Source organism: Cryptomeria japonica, chromosome 9 (genome assembly GCF_030272615.1).
Source record: "Cryptomeria japonica chromosome 9, Sugi_1.0, whole genome shotgun sequence".
Taxonomy (NCBI): domain Eukaryota; kingdom Viridiplantae; phylum Streptophyta; class Pinopsida; order Cupressales; family Cupressaceae; genus Cryptomeria; species Cryptomeria japonica.
The window spans coordinates 569,320,307-569,340,659 of record NC_081413.1 but is presented as its reverse complement, the minus strand read 5'-3'; the positions used below and the strand labels follow the sequence as shown (position 1 = coordinate 569,340,659).

The window sequence follows — 20,353 nt, the reverse complement described above, 5'->3', positions numbered from 1 at the left end:
GCACTAAACAAACATTCTTTTCTTGTCTAGGGTCTGTAATGAGCATGGATATTTAGCCAGAGTCTTCCCAGAAGAGATGGGAAGAGCAGTGCTACAATTGGCATTAACAAACCAGCTAAGCCTCCACTTCTCTTTGTTTCTGTACTCCAAAGAAATTCCCAACTACAATAACAGTACAAGAAAAAATGAAAATGATTTCCCAAAAGTCTATTCTAGAAAGAGAAAAGAAATAACAATGACACAAATTGTTTAGCAAAAGCTGCAAAACTTATTTGTAACACAGTTAGAGGATAACTTAGAAGACGAATGATATGGAAGACGTTGAAATGATGCTGCAGTTTACAAAAATCGTAACAAAAAAAGCAAAACAAGAGAAGATGGCCACAGTAAAATATCTTGAACTGGTGCAATGCACTTTGAGTTCAATTACCCACAAGCCATACTAGGATTAAAACACTAAGCTTTCACACATGCTTCCTTTAGAATATCTCATCACATTAAATTTGTAGATCTGGGAACCATAGGTAAGCTAGAACCAAAAAGAGAAAATCCTTTAAGGAGGTCATAGTCAATGATGACTGCAAACTGACAAGGCACTGACCAAGACGAGACAACTCTAAATGCTTAAGCTCACTAGCTAGTATCAGCACTCTGGTAAAGGTACATCCTTCTCACCTGGGGAATTATAATGCAGAATTTTATCTTTTGGAATATGATGTATTGATGTAACCAATAAACATGAAATGCTCAAGGATAAAGTAAGAGACAACGAAATTGAATTAATTCCTGTGACAAAAATGATTATGAAATCACAGGAAATAGCTTAATGTACTGGTATATGGAGAAGCAAGCATCTTGTGTTTTGTTGAAATACGAAGGTCGTGATGAAATGGGACTGAATAAGGTATGGAGGGTTCTCATACCTCTTTTCTATGGGAATGGCCTCCTATTTTCACTCTCTTGAATCACTGAAACTCTTCACAATACTCAATCTATATATATATATATATATATATATATATATTCCCTCATGGAAAATTCACCATATTGTGCTTCTAAGGCACATAAAGGATCGGTTCACAAGCAATGCAGCTCAACCTCTCATCTAATCCTTGTGGGAGACTTTGATGTGGCTAAAATGCTAGAGAAAAAACAGGCAGGCAGGGATAACTTTAGTAGTCATGCAGTTGATGCACTTACGGAAATGAATCGATGATTGAAGCATCAGGACTTTAGGCAAGGTCAATTCACTGGGACAAATAGAAGTAAGAGATAGAAACACACTTCTGGAAAGTTGAAACAGGATAATAATATCCAGTCATTGCATCACTCCCAAACAATACAAATGCTCATGTCAGCGATTCCACTCTTTCAGATCATTGGCTCATAATTCTGGAAATATTTATAAAGGATGCAACTGTTTTCATTCAAATTAGCCCAACTGTGGTCTGAAGGCAACTAAATCTGAGGACATACAATATACAAAATTTGACAAGAATGGTTGAAGATGTAAGAACCCATGTAAAACTGCAACAATGAGTAAGAGAGAGAGTTTACAGTTGCAATGGCTGTGGAGGAATAAATCATCAATAATATAGCTCAATAGTGGCAAGGATACTGTTGGCATTAGAGACAGAGAAAAATTGCACAAATCATCTGTCAACAATCAACAAATGATTGCTTTTCCTTCCATTAGGATTCGAACTTTTAGGTTACAACCACAATTTCTGAAATTGCTGATCACACCATTCAATACTTTGAGAATCTCCCTAAGATGGACACAATTACTGAAAGTGCACAACCTTCACTATTAATTATGTAACAAGAGCAAAGAGAAATTGTCTTCTTATTCAACAAGGACAAAGTCCTAGGTCCAGTTGGCTTCTTGGCCTCTATCACTCATTTTGGGACTTCATCAAAACTTATTATAAGACTATTATAAGAATCAAGAAAAGATAAACTTGAATTGCAGAGCCCCCTAATGCACCTTTTTTTTTTGGCAAAAGGAAAGGAACAAAACCTGAGAGAAGAAGTCTTCTCATCTAACAAAGACATTGTCCCAGATTCAGATGCTTTTTGGCCTTGCTCTATCAATCGTTTTGGGACTTCATAAAGGCTGATTTTCTAGAGGTGGTGGAGGAAATGAGAAGAAATAATAAAATTTTCTTACAAATCAATACCATTCTACTAGCACTTATCTAGATTGCACAATGGAAGAAATCATGGATCAGTTTTGCCCAATTGTTTTGTGTAATATGTTGTACTGAATTTTGTCCAAAACTATAGTTAGAAGGCTCAATAGGATTCTGCCATGGCATAGATTTCAAATATGGGCTCTCACATGCCCATTCCTTTCAGTTTTTATGGTGGTGTACCTTGCTGTTACTGTTAACACAATTAGTATTGCTGTGTATTCTGTCTATTTGCATGTTTGTTCCTATTTATTTCTGTACTACAACCATGTTGTTGGTTTTACTGTACCTTTAGCTTAGGTAACTGACAATTATCGCACTTGAGGTGCACATTATTTTCTAGTCTGTATCTATGAGATATAGTTGACATTGTTTGTTATTTCTCGTATTGTGAGGATTCTACTCGATGCTTAGTCCTAATTGTGACAGATGGGCTATGAACTAAAGTTTTCTTTATCTGACTTGATTCTCTTTCTTAATAACCTCCTTTTAAATGAGAGAAACTATTGGGAATACTTCACTTGTTTTAACTTGTGTGCAACTAAGCATTTCCTTAGTTCTGTTGACTGCAAATAAATTGTGCAAATATTATATGGTACATATTGTATGACTGAATTTAATCTGCAAGTTGTGCAGTAATATAGAGTTGGTGGGCAGTGATAAGTTAACAACCATCTTAACAAGAAGAATGGAGATAATAGTTTATCAGTCTCTTATTTCTTCATTTTTATAAAGCTTTTGAGGCTATAATTTTCAACATCTTAAATATTGCTGCCAACATACTTACCAAAACCTTTCTAATTATAAGTGTTCATTTATTGACAGGTGGAACCCATACGTAATTTGTTTGCTGCGCTCTTTTTATCCAGTATTGGCATGCTTATTCATGTACAGTTCCTGTGGAATCATATAGATGTACTGTTAGCATCTGTGATTTTGGTAATCATTGCAAAGACAGTTGTGGTTACTGTTGTTGTGAAGGGTTTTCAATACCCCATTAGGACTTCCTTTCTTGTAAGAAACATGCCTCCCTTGATCTCTGCATATTAACTAACTATATCTGATGTAAAATTATTACCAAATTCAATCTTTTAGCCATTTGATGTTCTTTTAATCCAATCATTTTTCAGGTTGGCATTTCTCTGGCTCAGATTGGGGAGTTCGCTTTTGTTCTATTGAGTCGTGCTTCAAATCTCCATCTAGTTGAGGTGAGTCCTTTCCAGAATTATGATTAGGTATTGAACATCTCCACATTCAAGAAACTATTTGTGCTGAAGGCAGTAGTTTTCAGCAGATTAGTGGGTTCAAGTTTCTAATAATGTGCAATTTCCTCAACCATATTTTTCTTTTTATAACCTGTAAAACTGAAACTGTATTTTAAGTAAATAGCGTCAACCATGATGCATTTTTATTAACCTCATTTCCATACAAAATCGATCATTGCAGTAAGCCTTTAAAAAACATTTCAATGCCAAATTTAAGCATATGGATTTATGTTGAAGAATAAATTTAACAGTTACTAGCTTTTTTCTTTGATTAAAGATAGCAATATTTTAATGACAGGGAAATATTGCAAAAAATAAGAAAACAGTTGTCTGCTAATAGCACAAGGAGCCCATGGGACAAAAGCATTCAGTTACGAAAAATGCTTTTGAAGAGCTGCATTACATAGCACTGAGCACTGATAAGAGGACTTGGTAAAACTTAAAAATGAAGCATATAAAAGTCTATAAAGTGCCAAATGCAAGGAAATCAGCCTTATAATTTTAAGATATATAATATACAGGCTTATTTAGACTTTAGAGGACTATAAGAATGCATTTTTCGTTACCTTTATAGGTGTTGAAATTTTTTAACATGGAAGAAGGGCAGGCTGTCTATGTCATTTTCAGTATTCAGTTGCAACTATTTTGATTGAGTTGGGTTGGCTATAGGATTACTGTTAGAGATGTTATCCCTGTTGAAGTGCAGATTACCATGATGAAAAGGTTTGGAGTAGTCCATTTGGTGAGTTTTTGTGGGATTTTGCTGAGCCTTTTTATGCAGGTTTTCATCAAGGTGCCTTATGTCTTTTCCTCTATTAAAATTCCTCCACTTGCCTTTATCTGTTTAGCAAGCATTGGGATGACTCTGTTTGGTTTCTCATGCAGTTCTGTAAATTAGTCTGATTTGACCAGAGAAACAAGCCAGAGTTCTCATTGCTTCTTAGTACAACTATTTGACCAATTTGTTTTGAATAGGACCAGCATACTATTGTTTTAACTAATAGCACACAAGCCTCAAGGATGAATAATGTTGATAGATGTATTTTGGAGGTGCTGATATTTTTTTGCAAATTTTCAATTCTTTAATGTTCGGTATACAAAAAAAAGGAAAACCTGTGGGTAGAAATTAGAACGTGATTAGATGTTCCTTATTTTAAACAGCACTTTCCTAATTGTCTAAGTTGGAGGGACACATTTGGAATGGCAAAAAGTTTTCCTGAAATTCAGGGAAGGTGGGGTTACGACTATTTAAATAGCTTAAACAAAGTAAAAAACTAAAAGAAGCTAGACTTTTAAAAATAAATACAATTATTGAATTGTAAACAACAATCTGTATCCTTCATGATTTTCAGGGGTTTTTAACGTTACCTTATTTATTCCTATGGCATCAAATGGTGTAGGCTGTCCATTTCTAGAGAAGAAAGACATCTCCTCTGAGCCCCCTAGTCCATGGAACATCTAGTACATTAGAGGCATCTCTTGGACCCTTGGGAATTCATCCTTGTGGGACACTGATTTTTAAAAATTAAAAGAATTTATAGTGTACCGCAGGGACTTGAACCCCTGTTTTTCACATGCTTCTCCAAATGGAGACACCTTGGGGAAATGGGAATTGGGATAGAATGCCCTCCCGCTGTTCTAGAAATTAAAAAAAAATGGGGACATCGTAAAGACGCCCTCTTTGCCAGGGGAATGTTCCTCACAGCAAAACAGATTTTCGTACTCAACAAAATAAACCTAAAATGTATTCCTCAAAACAGGAATCATTGCTTCAAACAGAAGTAAGCTAAGCAGGCTTGTTCACTTCTTCGTCAGACACAATCTCAGTTGAAAGAGAATTAAATTGGGCTTGACATTTATTAAAACACGTGTTTTTACGTGTCATATAATTTGATTTTGATGGTATCTCCCTTGCAAATTTTTACTTTATTACACATTTTGTGTAAATTGTAGTATATAATAATACACATACATGCACACATATATACATACACAAATTTTTCATTTTATATAACATTTTGTGTAAATTATAGTATATAATAACACACACACACACTGTAATGTCCCCTATTAGAACATTTCTTGTTTCCCAATAGTTGCATACATCATTTAACATCATTTTGTCTTAAATTAGGTTATTGCGATTAGAAGTATATATAATGCAATAAATAACTAATTAAATTTAGGGTTTTCCCTCACTTCTTCCCTAACCTTGCGGAAGATGATGGAATTACTGTGCTAGGATGGTTGGAAACAGTCTACGAGTGGGCTCCCTCAAGGTTTCTTAGGAACATATGTTTATGCCCATCTCGGGACTCTCACTCAAGGCTTCAGAAATATATGTACTTACCCATCTTGGGATTTACCCATCTAGTGACCGAATTACTCCACCTTTCCCTACACAAACCAACCTATCCTCACAAAGGCATTAGCGAAAGATCAAGGACTAGACTGTTTAATATATCGGTATTTCACGTACTATGAATGTATATGAAATTAGGTATGACTGTCATACATATTGCAGTCTATATTAATATTACTATTAAATTCTAGGCTTCATATATTAAGCATACATATTAAGCACATCCCCATGCATACCACCAAGAACAAGGATGTTACTGCCTCTAACTTAATAACAGTTCTGATCTGATCTGATCGATGGTGATGTCACTGTATGCTTTTGATTCCTTTCCTTAATATCTCTCAATGTGAGGGAGACACCACACCTCTTCATCATGTATGCCCTATGGCAAGAGACACACCCTTTCACCGTTAGCACCCTTTGAAAGAGTGCAACTCTTCATTAGCGAAAGATCAAGGACTAGACTGTTTAATATATCGGTATTTCACGTGCTATGAATGTATATGAAATTAGGTATGACTGTCATACATATTGCAGTCTATATTAATATTACTATTAAATTCTAGGCTTCATATATTAAGCACATCCCCATGCATACGACCAAGAAGAAGGATGTTACTGCCTCTAACTTAATAACAGTTCTGATCTGATCTGATCGATGGTGATGTCACTGTATGCTTTTGATTCCTTTCCTTAATATCTCTCTATGTGAGGGAGGCGCCACACCTCTTCATCGTGTATGCCCTATGGCAAGAGACACACCCTTTCACCATTAGCACCCTTTGAAAGAGTGCAACTCTTCATTATTTCTGCCCTTTGAAAGGGACACAACCTTTCACAATCAGATCTGCACTTCTGATTCCCAAAATTATCCTCCCTTCAAATGAGTTCTCTTCTCCGTTTTATACCTCATATTTGGGGGAGTCACATCTTATCATTTCATACCTTTTGACCATTCATTAACTGTAATCAAATTTTAATTATATTTTTTTATATTTTAATTTAATTTTTATTTTTGTTCTTTTGTATTTTAATATTATTATTATTTATTATTAAATTATATTTCAAAGTGGAGACATTACATACACACATACATATAGCGGACCCCCTGCCGAAAACCTATCCCCTCATCCTAGAAACTTGGAGAATATTGAGTTACAGTGTTTCCTATTCTCTCATCAACCAGGTCTCCTTTCAAATTTTGCAGTTAGTGACTAAAGTATATAGGTTCTCTTAAAATGCAAAGATTGTCTCTTCCTGACCCCTGAAGAAACCAGATTGGGTTCAGTAATAAAGTCGGGGTTCATGGATCTACTTCGTATTCTTCTAGGAAAGCTGCCATAAATCCGCTTGCTTCAACATTCCTGTTCTTGCTTTTCTTTGATTCTCTTGGAAATGTTTTGAATGCCATTTTTCTTATAGATATATGGACATTTTGATTTTTTTCCCACATATCTAAGAAAGATGGGGATTTTTTTCCTCCGTGGCTTGTGAGTTTTTTAATTGATGCATTGATTATTTCCTCCTATGCTAAATGCATAGGACAGAGCATGGTTATATTTTTGCATATATTATTTGGTCTTCTAATAGATAAGTATTTACTATTCATAGCCCTCTTTTCTTGTTTGTTTCATGTTAAATGCATAAGGCAGAGTATGGTTACATTCTTTTAATAGATATGTAAGTATTTATAGTACCCTGTTGTTTGTTTTGAACAGGGAAAATTGTATCTCTTGCTATTGGGAACAACAGCTTTTAGCCTGGTAATAGAAGGATGGTTTAGAATTGTATTTCTGCTAGGTACAGGTGAATTAATTTTATGGCTTATTAAAAGATGAGCATTGAATGCAGGTTACCACACCTTTGCTGTTTAGAATGATTCCAGGAATCATGCACTTGGGTGTCCTCGCAAATTGGTTCCCTTCTGATAGCAATCCAACAGAGGTCAGTCTCCCTTCAACTGCTGATATGCATAGATTATCTTAATAGGGGATATTGTAGGTAATTATTGTGGAGCCTATAGCTCGAAAACTGCCTTCACTTGGGGCAGGTCTGAGCTAAGACTCGCATTTGCAGGTGGTCTCTAAAGGAGAGAACTTTCACTCTGGAAGCACACAATCTATTCTGGTTACAGTCCAAGGTTCTCAGTAATGATGAAGAATTTTCATATAAAGGAGGCAGGATATTTTGCGGAAGCTGCAAGTATCCTGGATGACTCCTCATTTTAAGAATTGTAGCATGCAGGTGCTATCAAAGGAGCGGGATTGAAGCTTGTCTCAACCTGGATGCTCGGCGTGTGACTTGTTAGTGGTCAAGGCTTCAAGCACATTCAAATGCAGTGTACACAAATTTACCTAGCCTGGTTTGGGGTGCAGTTCACCTTTGTGGTTGGAATCGTGCACTTTGGATCAGGTTTAATGAATGATTGCATGTTATGACTTTCAAGGTTGTGTTTTTTGTTTGTTCCAATCAGTTAATTCTGGTATATCTGAAAAAACCTAAGTTTGAGTAAATCCGCCATGCGTTGCTGCTAAAGGTATAGGCTCAATTTATTGTACACATCTAAAGGCTATGGAGTTAATCTGTAATCCAAATGATTCTTTAACTACATCAAAATATTAAGTATTGTAATGGCTGCAAATGTGGAACGGCTTTTTTTGGAGGCCAATCATTTGCATACCTCTTCAAGATGTCCCATTTGGGCTCATCTTGGATTTGTAATATTACTCATGTATTTTTTTTGGTCAATTCTTTATTTGTATCAACTTCTTGATGCAGTTTTGGATTCAGTTTTTCATCTGTTCACATCACATTGAAGAGTTTTGACAATGTCAGCAGAACTCAACTCTGGAACGTGCACTTGAATTTGAGTCATTGTTCGCCTAAAAAATTATCCAAGTGGCAAATATGCAAAACACTAGAAAGGTTTATAACTCAAATATCCTTGAGATGCCACGACCACAATTATTTTCAACATTATGGTTGCATATATTGTGCAGTCAAAGGTTTTCATATTAGACATCTCTAAACCTTATTCTCAGTCATAGCTGGTTCATAAATCCTTTTTGAATTTTGGTGGCATTTCTTTTCATCAAATTTATATTTTCCTGCAATTTCATCTGTGAAAAATTGAAAATCTAAATCAAGCATATAGTAAACTTTGAGCCTTTGTAAAGCACATTGCTGCTAGGCTCTAACATAATCTGTGCAGAGTGGGTGAGGGGGGAAAGAGAGCCTAATAACAGTTAATTGGACAAAGGGGTCCTTCTTAGGAAGCAGAATTTGGACAGTGCTCCATTAATTATTTCAGTGCAGAACAACCAGTTAAAAATTGATGGATGCTGTAAAATAAACAATTTTCACGTAAATGTGAGGAATATTAGATTTCAATGATGTAGTTGACTGAAAAGTCTTTAGGAACTAGATGCATAACTTTGTTGCTTTTGCATGTTGCGTTTTTGTCTTTGCACAACCTCTAATAAAATTTAGTTTCCCATGTATGTGTTCATCTCTGTCTATATTAGGGGACGGACATTATTTTTCTTTTTCTCCATTATTTCTTGAAATACCTCATTGTTGATAAATGTGAACTGGAATTTTAATTTTTTAGCCTTTCCCAAAAGTTTTGAAAATATCCTTGTTTGAAGAGACTGGACAAAACTTCTTCATAGGCTTACGTAAACCAAGTTCATTATGGTAGAATTGTACTGATTTGGTGACTTATTGGCACTAAGCCTTCATAGAGAAACTTTTGTGATAACAGCACTAACTTGATCCAAAATAGCACACAATTTTATTTTTGTAATTTTTATAGGCAATATTCCAAAACCTATTAACAATACGAGTAAAACTAACAACTAAGAAACAACAATGCAATGCAATTTCAACATTTAATCAGCAATATAAGTTTTCATGAATTCATCAATAACTAGGGGTCATCAACACAATACCAATCTGATTTTGACAATATATACAATGAAGATTAAATTTTAATACTAAATGAAATCATGTCTTATTGTTTATTTGTTGTAGTTGTTCCTTAGTCTTGTTTTATCTAGGATTTGAGAAATTGTGCAATGTGATCCTAACCAAAGTGGATACGATTCCTATCCACCCCATCCAAGTGGATTTTGTAGCTCATGGAGAGAGTAGACAATCAAACCAACTTACCATGCACCAGGTCAACTTCCTCATGACCATTCCCCTAAGGTATTAACTATCTTTGAGAACTTGAGTTACCATTTTCCACATCAGGGTATGCCAATATTGAACTATGAGGTTTGGATCAATCTCTTACCCACCTATTCATCATTAGAACACTTTTTTCCTTACAGTCCATTGGATGGCCAAGTGTAAAATAAGGTACATCACTTGCATGTTGTTGGTCCTAAGGTTGATATGCCACTAGTGAACACCATCTAACCCTTTAGTGTGAACAAGACATCCATCGCTTGCATGTCATTGCCACTAAGACCCACATGCCACCAGTAGAAATTGTCTAGGTCTCTTGAGTAACATGGGGTATCCATCTTGTTCACACTATTTGCACTAAGGATCGCATACCACTAACAAAATCTTTCATGCTATGTATGTGGTATGATTAACAATCTAGAGACAAAGCATGCTCTTTGGCTATTGTTAAGGTGGAGCATCAATAAGCTTATCTTGGCGGATGATAGGATTTATCTATATGATCACTATGGAACGGAATGAACAATCTATCAATGATTACCACAAAAGGAAAGGAACAATATACATCTTAGGGCTATACACGCTACCTATGCCCTTGTAGAATCCTTATCCATCTGTACTTAGCATTATAACCAAAAAAGAGATTCCCAATTAGGAATTAGCAGTTTCCATGTCTAGCCTACACCATGCCTTAATTACCCAGTTGCAGCATTATTATAATGAGGATTTGATAATCTATTCATTCCCAAGTTTTATTTTGGCTAAAATTCAACCAATATGAAGTATCCAAGCACATGCGTAACTCTAATAACCTTGGGTTGAAAGAAGAGCTAAAAAATTCTTCCATTGTAAGTTGTGTTTGATAATCCCCTCCCACTCCTAACCCTAAAAGGTAATATTCACATAATGGACTCATGCATAATAGATTTTATCATTTTGTGACAAAACTAACCATTTTAATTAAATATAGTTGTCTTAGTAGCTAGTACACATGCATTAGTGTACAGTTTAACTACAAGGAACTTCAACTCATTATTCCTTAATCTTCCTAATTGTTTTCTTCTTTATTGAATATGCATAGTAGTGATGGTTTTAATTTAATGTTTACATCATACTAGTCTACCTTAGTATCTCAGGCTCATTCCAACATTTGGGAAACTCTACTCGGCCAATGAATGGAAGGAGTTATAGGGTCAACGAACTGTTAAGCAACATCCCATTATCTTCTTTGACCAACACTAAAGAATGTAATATTATTAATTGTTTCCTCTTTCTTTTATTTGTTTTCTTCAACTATGGGCACTACAAACCTAAGCATTTTCATAAATAAGAATCATAACCTAAACGGGTGAGCTAGGGGTTTGTACCATGAAGGGGAAGCATTGTAACATACAAAACCTAATTTTCAAACTTGACCACACTCGACAACCTAAAAAATCTATTGAAGGGTGAAGGAAAACATGATATAGAGGCATTTCACTATTTTGTGCTAAAGGAAGGAATTTGACCACTCTACTCTCATGTACCAAACCAAATGCCTCAATCTCACCCTTTCTTCCCTTGATTCTCTATGTGAATAAGCCTCAAAAGCAACTTTAATGGAGATCAAGGGTTTTGTTCCCATGGCACGTCATTTTTGGTCAAAACTTCAAGTCTCTCTTAAATTTGCGGGTTGCCATGCCTCTTAAAGACAATCACCACTTCCCACCATGCATTGCACCTTTCCATTAACTCTTGGCTATCATTTGGACATGGAGTGAGAAGACTGTGCAATTATCGTAGTTGTGTTTTTAATTCCCCTTGCAAGTTGCCTCTTCCCAAGTCATGCCACCCTCCATGGTTTTTTGTTTGTTTGTTTTGGTATTGATCTTCCATAGGGTTGATGGGCAGTTGTATTTAGCAAATGTATTATTATTGTTCCACACCTGAGGTTGATTGGACTCTATTTGAGGTTTTTGTAGGGGCATGGTTCCTAAGACATAATTGGGAACGATTAAACAGTTAAAATAAATAAATGCTTTGGTTCCTAGAGTTAGGTATTATTACTAATACGAGCCTCAACAAACATCATTAACTTAAATAATTATTAAATATCACAATGTTTATTTCAACCTAGGTATATGCATCTAAGTTTGGCAAATGTTAATGAAAGGTCTTAACACAGAGGATGTCACGATGATATACCCATATCTCATCCTATAAAGCCATAGAACATGCCTAACCTTGCACCTTAAGTACTTGCAATCAAACCAAATTCCTTGCACAATTCCACCATTCTAATAATTAGCTTGAGTTAGTCAAAAATATAATCAATATAATAAATTTATCACACAACACAACCACTTCAATCATTTCATTAACAATGATCATCAACCATTCATAACACATGCATACACATACATAAGATCACTTAAATAGCACAATCACAAATTCCACCCTAGTCTAAATTACAACAAGGCTAGGGGGTCTCAAAATAAAATAATAGGGTTCCCAGGGGATATTACAACTTTCTTGATAATATATTGTTATGTAAGCTTAAAAGTCTCGAGATTTCGCCAAACCATCAAAGGGCATTTTATCTTTGTGAGAAGTGTTAGGTGACTTTTTTTTCCAAGAGAAGCAAAATTTATGAACCTTTAAGAATTAAAAAGGGATATAAAATAAAGGATATTATAATCCTTTGGTTTAAAGAAAGATTAATAAAGAATGTTAATGAAAACTCTCTTAAAAGAGAGGAACAATTATATTTATGAAAGGATAAATAAAGGTGACATTTTCAAAAGGGTGTGATGGTTTGAAAACCACCCCTTAAAAGGTTATATAAGTCATTTTATGTGAGTCTTGGAAGGGGCATGGAGATTAGTCATGGAAGAAGAAGGTGGTGACTTGGTACACAACATGTATTCAACTAAGAGTATAGTGTACATTCGAGAGTTTCTTGGCCAAGGCTACATTTTCATGTCAAGAGGCATGTGGGGTTTTGTATAAGAACTAGTTCCTACTGAAGTGATATAGCCATAAATGACCCAAGGCCATTGGAATCTTCTCAAAGTGAGAATGGTCATTCCAAATGGTTAAGATGAGGATAAGTATTGGAAAACACTTGATAAAATATATTGAGAATGACATGAATATGGTGATAACATGATTGATTTATGTAGTTGTATTCAAATTACCATGCTAGATATTTCCTTTAGATTTATTATAAATTTTCACATGTATGGTATGCATTGTTATTTATGTCTATTTTGGATCACATAATATATTGCAAATTATGTTAACTCTAATAATTCATCTATTAATTATGATGAAACTATTCTTGCTTTATTGAACGTAATTCTAATTATTATTTGTGAAATGAGTTTTGGGTGTGAATAAGTGGTATTAGTATTGTGTAAAACAACTAAGATAGTGAATTGAACATGTCAAAAAATCTTAGCAACAAAGTAATAATAACGAACTATTGTGTGTGTGTGTGTGTGTGTGTGTGTGTGTGTGTGAAGTTAAACTTAAATCATCAATTATTTACATAACAAATAGCACGTGTGTGTGTGTGTGCGTGCGTGTGTGTGCGTGTGTGCGGGCGTGCGGCGTGCGGGCGTGGGCGTGTGTGTGCGTGCGCGTGTGCGTGTGCGTGCGCGTGCGTGTGCGTGCGTGCGTGCGCGCGTGCGTGCGTGCGCGCGCGCGCGCGCGTGCGTGCGTGCGTGCGTGCGTGCGTGCGTGCGTGCGTGCGTGCGTGCGTGCGTGCGTATTATTAATAACCCATAAAAAATTATAGTAGGTAATATATTTCATATAGTATTATAATTAACCCATAAAAAATTATTAATAACCCATAAAAAATTATAGTAGGTAATATATTTCATATAGTATTATAATTTATAATATTGATGTATATTATTTTAGAATGTTTATTATAAAAATACAAATTTATTTAGAATATATTGAAATGGTAGGATATAATTGTTTCTAATTTTATAATATTTTTAAGTGAATTTTTCAAACAATATCTATATTCTTATATGAATTTAGAAACTTGGTGAATTTATTTTTTAAAATATTTTTAATAAGATTGTCTTAAATGTCAATTTAGAAACTTGTCATAATTGAATTTGAAATGAAGGATATAATTGTTTCTAATTTTTTAAATATTTTAATATGAATTTTTAGAATGGTTTCTATTCTAATTAAACAAGATTTCTAGGTATGAATTTAGAAACTTACATAATAAATTTATGATTTTTGCATATATTAAAAATTTATCATTTTTTTTCAATTTTTTACATTCTTTTTATCTATATAGGATATCCATATGTGACACAAATAATGAAAGTACAAGGATTTTCATTTTTTAAGTAACTACTTGCTCATAGGTGAACCTGAAGGTATATACTTTATAGATCATACAATAGTGTTCTAATTCTTTCTATTTATCAATTAAATTTATGTTTGCAATCGTACTTTGTTGATACAACTCTCTTTAATTATCATCTTTTTGCAAACTAAATTGTAGACAACCACCTTAAAAAAAAAAATTACCATTGTTAAGTTCTTTGTGAGGGGAAATAATTCCTTTCATATGCCAATAATTGTGCTTTAATTTGTTTTCTTTTATTGACAATCAATATTATTCTTAAAATGTCAAATGATAAAAATGACCAAATGTCATTAAAAATTCATAAATTCCAAGTCCGGTTACTGTGAACCACAACTCATGAAAAATGGGTCAATGAATTTGACTTGAAAACTACACAGTTGAATCTTGATTGCAATATCATAACAAGTCAGAAGACCATTGTTGAAAGGCCTACCAACCCAATAATAGCACAATAGCAAAAATCTAGGAACCCACCTCAAGAGTTGGAGGAATCACCCACAATTCAATGTGGGAGAGTTTGTGTGGGGGGGCAAGACTTACCTTTACTCCTATGGAAAGCAACAGTTCGAGCAATACTATTATTAGGAACATCATTGCAAGTGGGATCAAGTGGGTAAATCCCCTCGAAGTGTCTATCAGCACCTGGAGTAGACAATTGCTCCAGAACAGGAGCAACAAGAGCAAAAACCTCAAGGCCTAAGAAGGCCACACCAGTAGGATCTAAGGGGATAGTGAAGGCCACAACAATAGTGAGAATCACAACCTCATCCCGAGAGGAATCATCATTAGCATGTAAATTATCATCAAAATCAGGAGCCTCGAAAGTCAAATGATCAGCACTAGCGTTTGTCCACCAAGTAGCAGCACCTTTATGGTGTGAGAGAATAATTTTAAGCTAAGTGACCAGTTGAGAAGCATCTATGACAGCAAAGGGGAGGCCCTCATGATCCAGCGATTGAGTCCATGGCCTATCCCCAACGATAAGAACCACAAACCCAAGGAGAGGCATACAGATGTCAGTGTTGATTAAAATACGAGCAAAAGTAGAATGACCCATGAAGAACATGGAATCATCAATCTTCAATAATAATCGGTTGATAGAGTTTCCAATGGCCTTATAACAATAATGCTCTCAAAAAAGGAAGAGGGTTCCTAGGGGATATGACAATGTTATGGACCAATTTTTCTATTTCTTATTTTCAACATCTCTCTTAATCCCATTTTGTGTAAGTGTTCTTTATTTTATATTCCTCAATGTTTGTATAAGGTATGCAAAGTCTCTAATTTTGAATGCATGCTTAGTCTTCTAAGTGTTAGTCATTAAAGTTTCAAATTTCTTCATTTAGGTATGCTTCCCCATCTAAGTTTGACCTTTTTGTAGTCCCCATCAAACTTCTAGACCTGTCTTTACTAGCACGCCCATTTTTCAACCCCAAAAGCCTCAATCTACGGTACGAATTGTATTTCTAACTCCAAATCCCCAACTCTCAATAATCCTCACACCTATTCCAAATTATCATTTCAACATATTTCATAAGATCTAAGATGGTCTTACATGCCACATTCACAATATATGGTTCTTCTTGGACTCTTTAAGTGGTAGGGAAAACAACAAAGTGCTATATATGCTACATTATTTTCCAAAAAATAGGTCACTCATTTCACTTTTCCATGTGAGTACATGTGCAAGGGAGCTTCTAAGATTTCAAATCCTACATTGCTAGTTTCCATTATATTATCCTCCATTGTAAAAAACAAGTTGTATAATATTATAAATGTTTTATATAATTGAATGTCTCCACGACTCTATTATGGATCTTCACGAAAATTCTAGCTTGGGATTTGTTGTTTCCATATGTACTCATGTAAAGGTAATAGATATTCAATTAATGATCCAGCGGTGTGAGACATTACAATATTTGTAGTTATCATTTATTTATTGTATATGGATTTTTACAGTCTAGGGATGGATTACTAGATATGTCCAATTATATGATGTCATTATTTGTCGTGTGTCAATCTACATAGCTTATAGTCCTTTAAAATCAATTAGTTGTTCCTATTGGCATGCTTGGACTCTATAACTCAATGAATAGGAATTAGTCCTAGAATAATGGTCCACCATGCACTCAAACTAAAAACATCATTCACCAATAGATTGGGACTAGAGAGTTATTTGTATACATTTTGTGATTCAAAGTAATAACCAACAAAAAAACCATTAGTGATAGTTGAGTTCTTGTCATCCTATAGAGTCATGTTGACACACACAAATCCTATTAAAAAGCAGTGTTGTGTTTATTAGCTTAATAGTGGTTATAGAAATAGGTTAGTCCTTGGCCTAGTGACAACTTTTAAGATGAGGTGTACACCAAGTACTACTATATAAATTTATCCATTTGTTTATTTTTAGTCATGTTTAATCATATTCAAGATACCTTTAGGGAATCCCCTAGGCATAATTCAACTTGAAGTTGAAGAATGTCTTATCCACCCTATTATTCCAAACATGCCCTACCTAATTATAAGTTAGAGGCCTACTATTTTTTATCCACCTAAACAAATTGTTCCAACCTGCCCTACCTAATAATAAGTTAGAGATCTACTACTTTGAGTATAATACCCTTGGTGCTTAAAGAATGGCATGGATTTATGGATTTGGTACTTCAACTCTATGCACCAACAATGCTAAGGTAATAGAAATACATGTAGTATGGGATCTGAGTTAGTTTCATTTCATCAGTGTATAGCATTTAAGCATAAATGTGCTTATAGTATGGGGTGCAATTGGTAATCATTTAAAGGTATTGGTCTTGAATATATGAAGTTAGTTGCACTTAATTATTCATGTCTTGTATGAGCTTTCTATAATATGAATGATTTGCATTACATATGCTTATATATGTATCTAGGAATAAATATGAAATTAATCTAAATAAGATATACATGATAAACTATTTTGGTTACTTCGTGGTGCTTATAGTATGGGTGCAATTAGTAATCATTTAAAGATATTGGTCTTGAATACATGAAGTTAGTTGTACTTGATTATTCATGTCTTGTATGAGCTTTGTATAATATGAATAATTTGCATTACATATGCTTATATATGTATCTAGGATTAAATATGAAATTAATCTAAATAAGATATACATGATAAACTATTTTGGTTACTATAGTGAGCATCTATCTCAAATTTTAGATTAATGTTTTGCCTGTCCTTGGATCATGTACCACTAGTTTTATGTGGTGTTTTGGGCATGTTGCCTATGTACTTGTAAATATTAGGTAGGTTGTAATGTTGACCTTACGTGCTATTAGACCATGTATTCATAGTTTGGTTGGATTATTAGAAATGATCATTGAAAGTAGTTATTGAGCATATCTTATTACTAAATGATTTTTTTAATGAGTTGATATTTGTACAATTTATGATACATGTGAGTTATCGATCTTGTCAAATGTTAAATTTTGAGGTTGCAATTGGAGATTGTTTAATTGGTATCAAAGCAGATTATATACCAAAGGCCTAAGTCCACTAGTGAACCATTGAGGAAGATTTCCTAGGTAAAAAATTCACTAGGATTCTTGTTTTGGAAGAATACTAGAATTACTATCTAATAATTAATTGAGAAAATATTCAAAGTTGTGAACAAAACACTAAGAAATAGAAAATATGAGCATGCCTTTTATAAAGATCCGATTTTGAAATAAACATTAAAGAATAGTTTGGTGTGGTGAATGCTTGTGAGTAATCCAAGGAGAGAGCCTAATCAAGGTTATATTTGAAGTGTTTTGAGAGGATTTAATATTTAGTTCTATGAGATAAAGCGTTGGATCAAGTTGTGCGTCTTCAATAGAAGGCAAGTTAGTAGTAATTGGAATTTATGTTGATATTTTAATCCATAAGAAGGAAAATATTGAGTGATCAATTATGTTCTTAAAATAGGTTTATATACTTTGAGAGAAGAACAAAAATGAATGTAAAGGTTTGAGGCCTCTCTTTTAATGTCAAAAATTTCAAGAATGAAATGGCAATTCATTCCAGTCTTGAATTTAGTCCTAGTCGACACTTGAATGTAAAATTTAGAAATATCCAACCTTAATGTAATTGAAATTAAGCAGGAAGGTAAATTTTGTCCTTGCTTGATATATAAATTATTGAATCTATATGTCATTATTTGTGAGGGTTACTTTATATGGTGTACCTTGAGGTGTCATGAATGTTGTCATGATGACATGTGCACAAATGGATGTGGTTGTTCATGATCTTGCACAATGCTTGTGAGTTGCAAGGTTTTTTATGTGCATCCTATTCCATGCACTATTTGGGTGACGAAATCTTTTGTGATAATTTGTTGTGAACACTTTGTGATAACTTATGACTTCCTATGGTATATTGTGGATATGACATTATTTTTGGATAGTTCTTTGTGAATTTGAGATCTTTGCATAAAAAATTGTGTGTGCTTGATTCTCTTCCTTGTAAAAGTTTGTCATGTTTATCGTTAATAAGGAAAGTGTTATTTGTTAAATTATTATGTCTTGATTGAGCATATATACTTGTGATATAGTTTGTCATGGTTGCACCAACATTAATTCTAAAATGGAAAGGATGTAAGATCCTTCATCCCTAATCCTTTTGAATGGAAAAAAAAATTATTATTATTTAGGATGATTTACTTGAAATGTTGATAAATGGATTTTTTATTATTTTTCAACATTGTTCTTTGGTATTTGTTGACATGTGTTAGAGTGGTAAGAACAAGCACTCAAGGTGAAATGGATTTAGTCGTCAAGTTAATAAATCTATAACCCAAAATGTGAAGTACAATTTGAATGATTAATTAAGTAGGTTGGGTATTCAATAATGCTTGCTATTAAGTACTTATTTGAAATATTTAGCCTTGTGAAAAATAATTATTTATTTTAAAACATATTAAGAAGATAAATTTTAATTTCAATGGTCTTGGTTTAAATATTAATCATGCACACTCCAACTTCATAATTTAGAAATGAGAATCGAATTACAATTTCTTGTTTTAGAATGTTTATTGTGCAAATTTATAAAATTAAAAAAGGGATAAAGTCATTTTTTGATTTCTTAGAACTTGTTTAAGAACTCGATCTCCGTGTTATAATTGCACCTAAATATGAGTATGTATTATGTGTATTTGATAATGGGTGAAAAAGTATAATTTGAATTCACTTATGTATACCCCAGGCATGAATAATGTTTTTATCAGGAGTTCTTGGATGAGTGAGTGGCTACGAGTGAGTTAACTCCTAGTACAAACCCCATTCATGACTACTATCTGTCCATTCTAAGACAGGTATATAGGCATAATTTGTGTTTTTCTTCTTGTACAGACCTTATACTAGAAGATTGTTTGAATTGAGAAAAATATTGGGTCATGTCATGTTACTTTAAGTTGAGAGATGGTTCATGTTGCTATCTAGCTATATTGTGCACAACTATAGAAAAAGATAATTACATGGTGTCTATTCAAAAGGATAGAGTGCATGAGAGGTCTATCTCATTATTCTACTCAAAAGAGTAAAGTCTTGTATGAAAGGATAAGATGCATGAGGTCAATTTCATGGTTTCCATTGAATGGTGTTTGCTTGAAAGAATAGAATTTAGGTTTGAAAGAATAGGTTTCCACTAAAAGGAAATGTGCCTACTCAAACAAGTGAAGTTTCATCTAGAGAGTATAGAGTTTATACTTAAAGGCCTTATGCTCATTCAAAGGAGTAAGGTTCAATTTCAAAAGATGGGGATGCTTTGCAAGTGAGATAGTTTGTCAAATATGTTTTGTGTTATTATACTATTGTGGGCTTAGAGTATCATGATAATATTGTAAGAGTGTCCTTATATCTTGAGGAATATCGAGTTTGGTATTACTTATTTGTAAGGGTATCAATTGGTGACATTGAATGGATGTGTTCTTAAGAGTGTCGTCTC

General features: G+C 34.0%; 1 protein-coding gene across 3 annotated transcripts in view; it reads left to right on the top strand.

The window, feature by feature from the left end:
• Positions 1–8,608, top strand: part of LOC131051283 (K(+) efflux antiporter 5) — a 133,901-nt gene extending 125,293 nt beyond the window's left edge. Inside the window, exons 16-20 of one of the 3 annotated variants that reach the window (XM_057985730.2) lie at positions 3,018–3,206; positions 3,323–3,400; positions 7,538–7,582; positions 7,671–7,763; positions 8,064–8,608. In XM_057985730.2, coding sequence (XP_057841713.1) covers positions 3,018–3,206; positions 3,323–3,400; positions 7,538–7,582; positions 7,671–7,763; positions 8,064–8,087 — 429 coding nt within the window. In that variant the 3' untranslated portion in view covers positions 8,088–8,608. Of the gene's footprint in view, positions 1–3,017; positions 3,207–3,322; positions 3,401–7,537; positions 7,583–7,670; positions 7,764–7,842 lie in introns of all 3 variants that reach the window. The other 2 variants (XM_057985728.2, XM_057985729.2) reach the window with 2 other exon arrangements.
• The last annotated feature ends 11,745 nt before the right edge of the window (positions 8,609–20,353 follow it).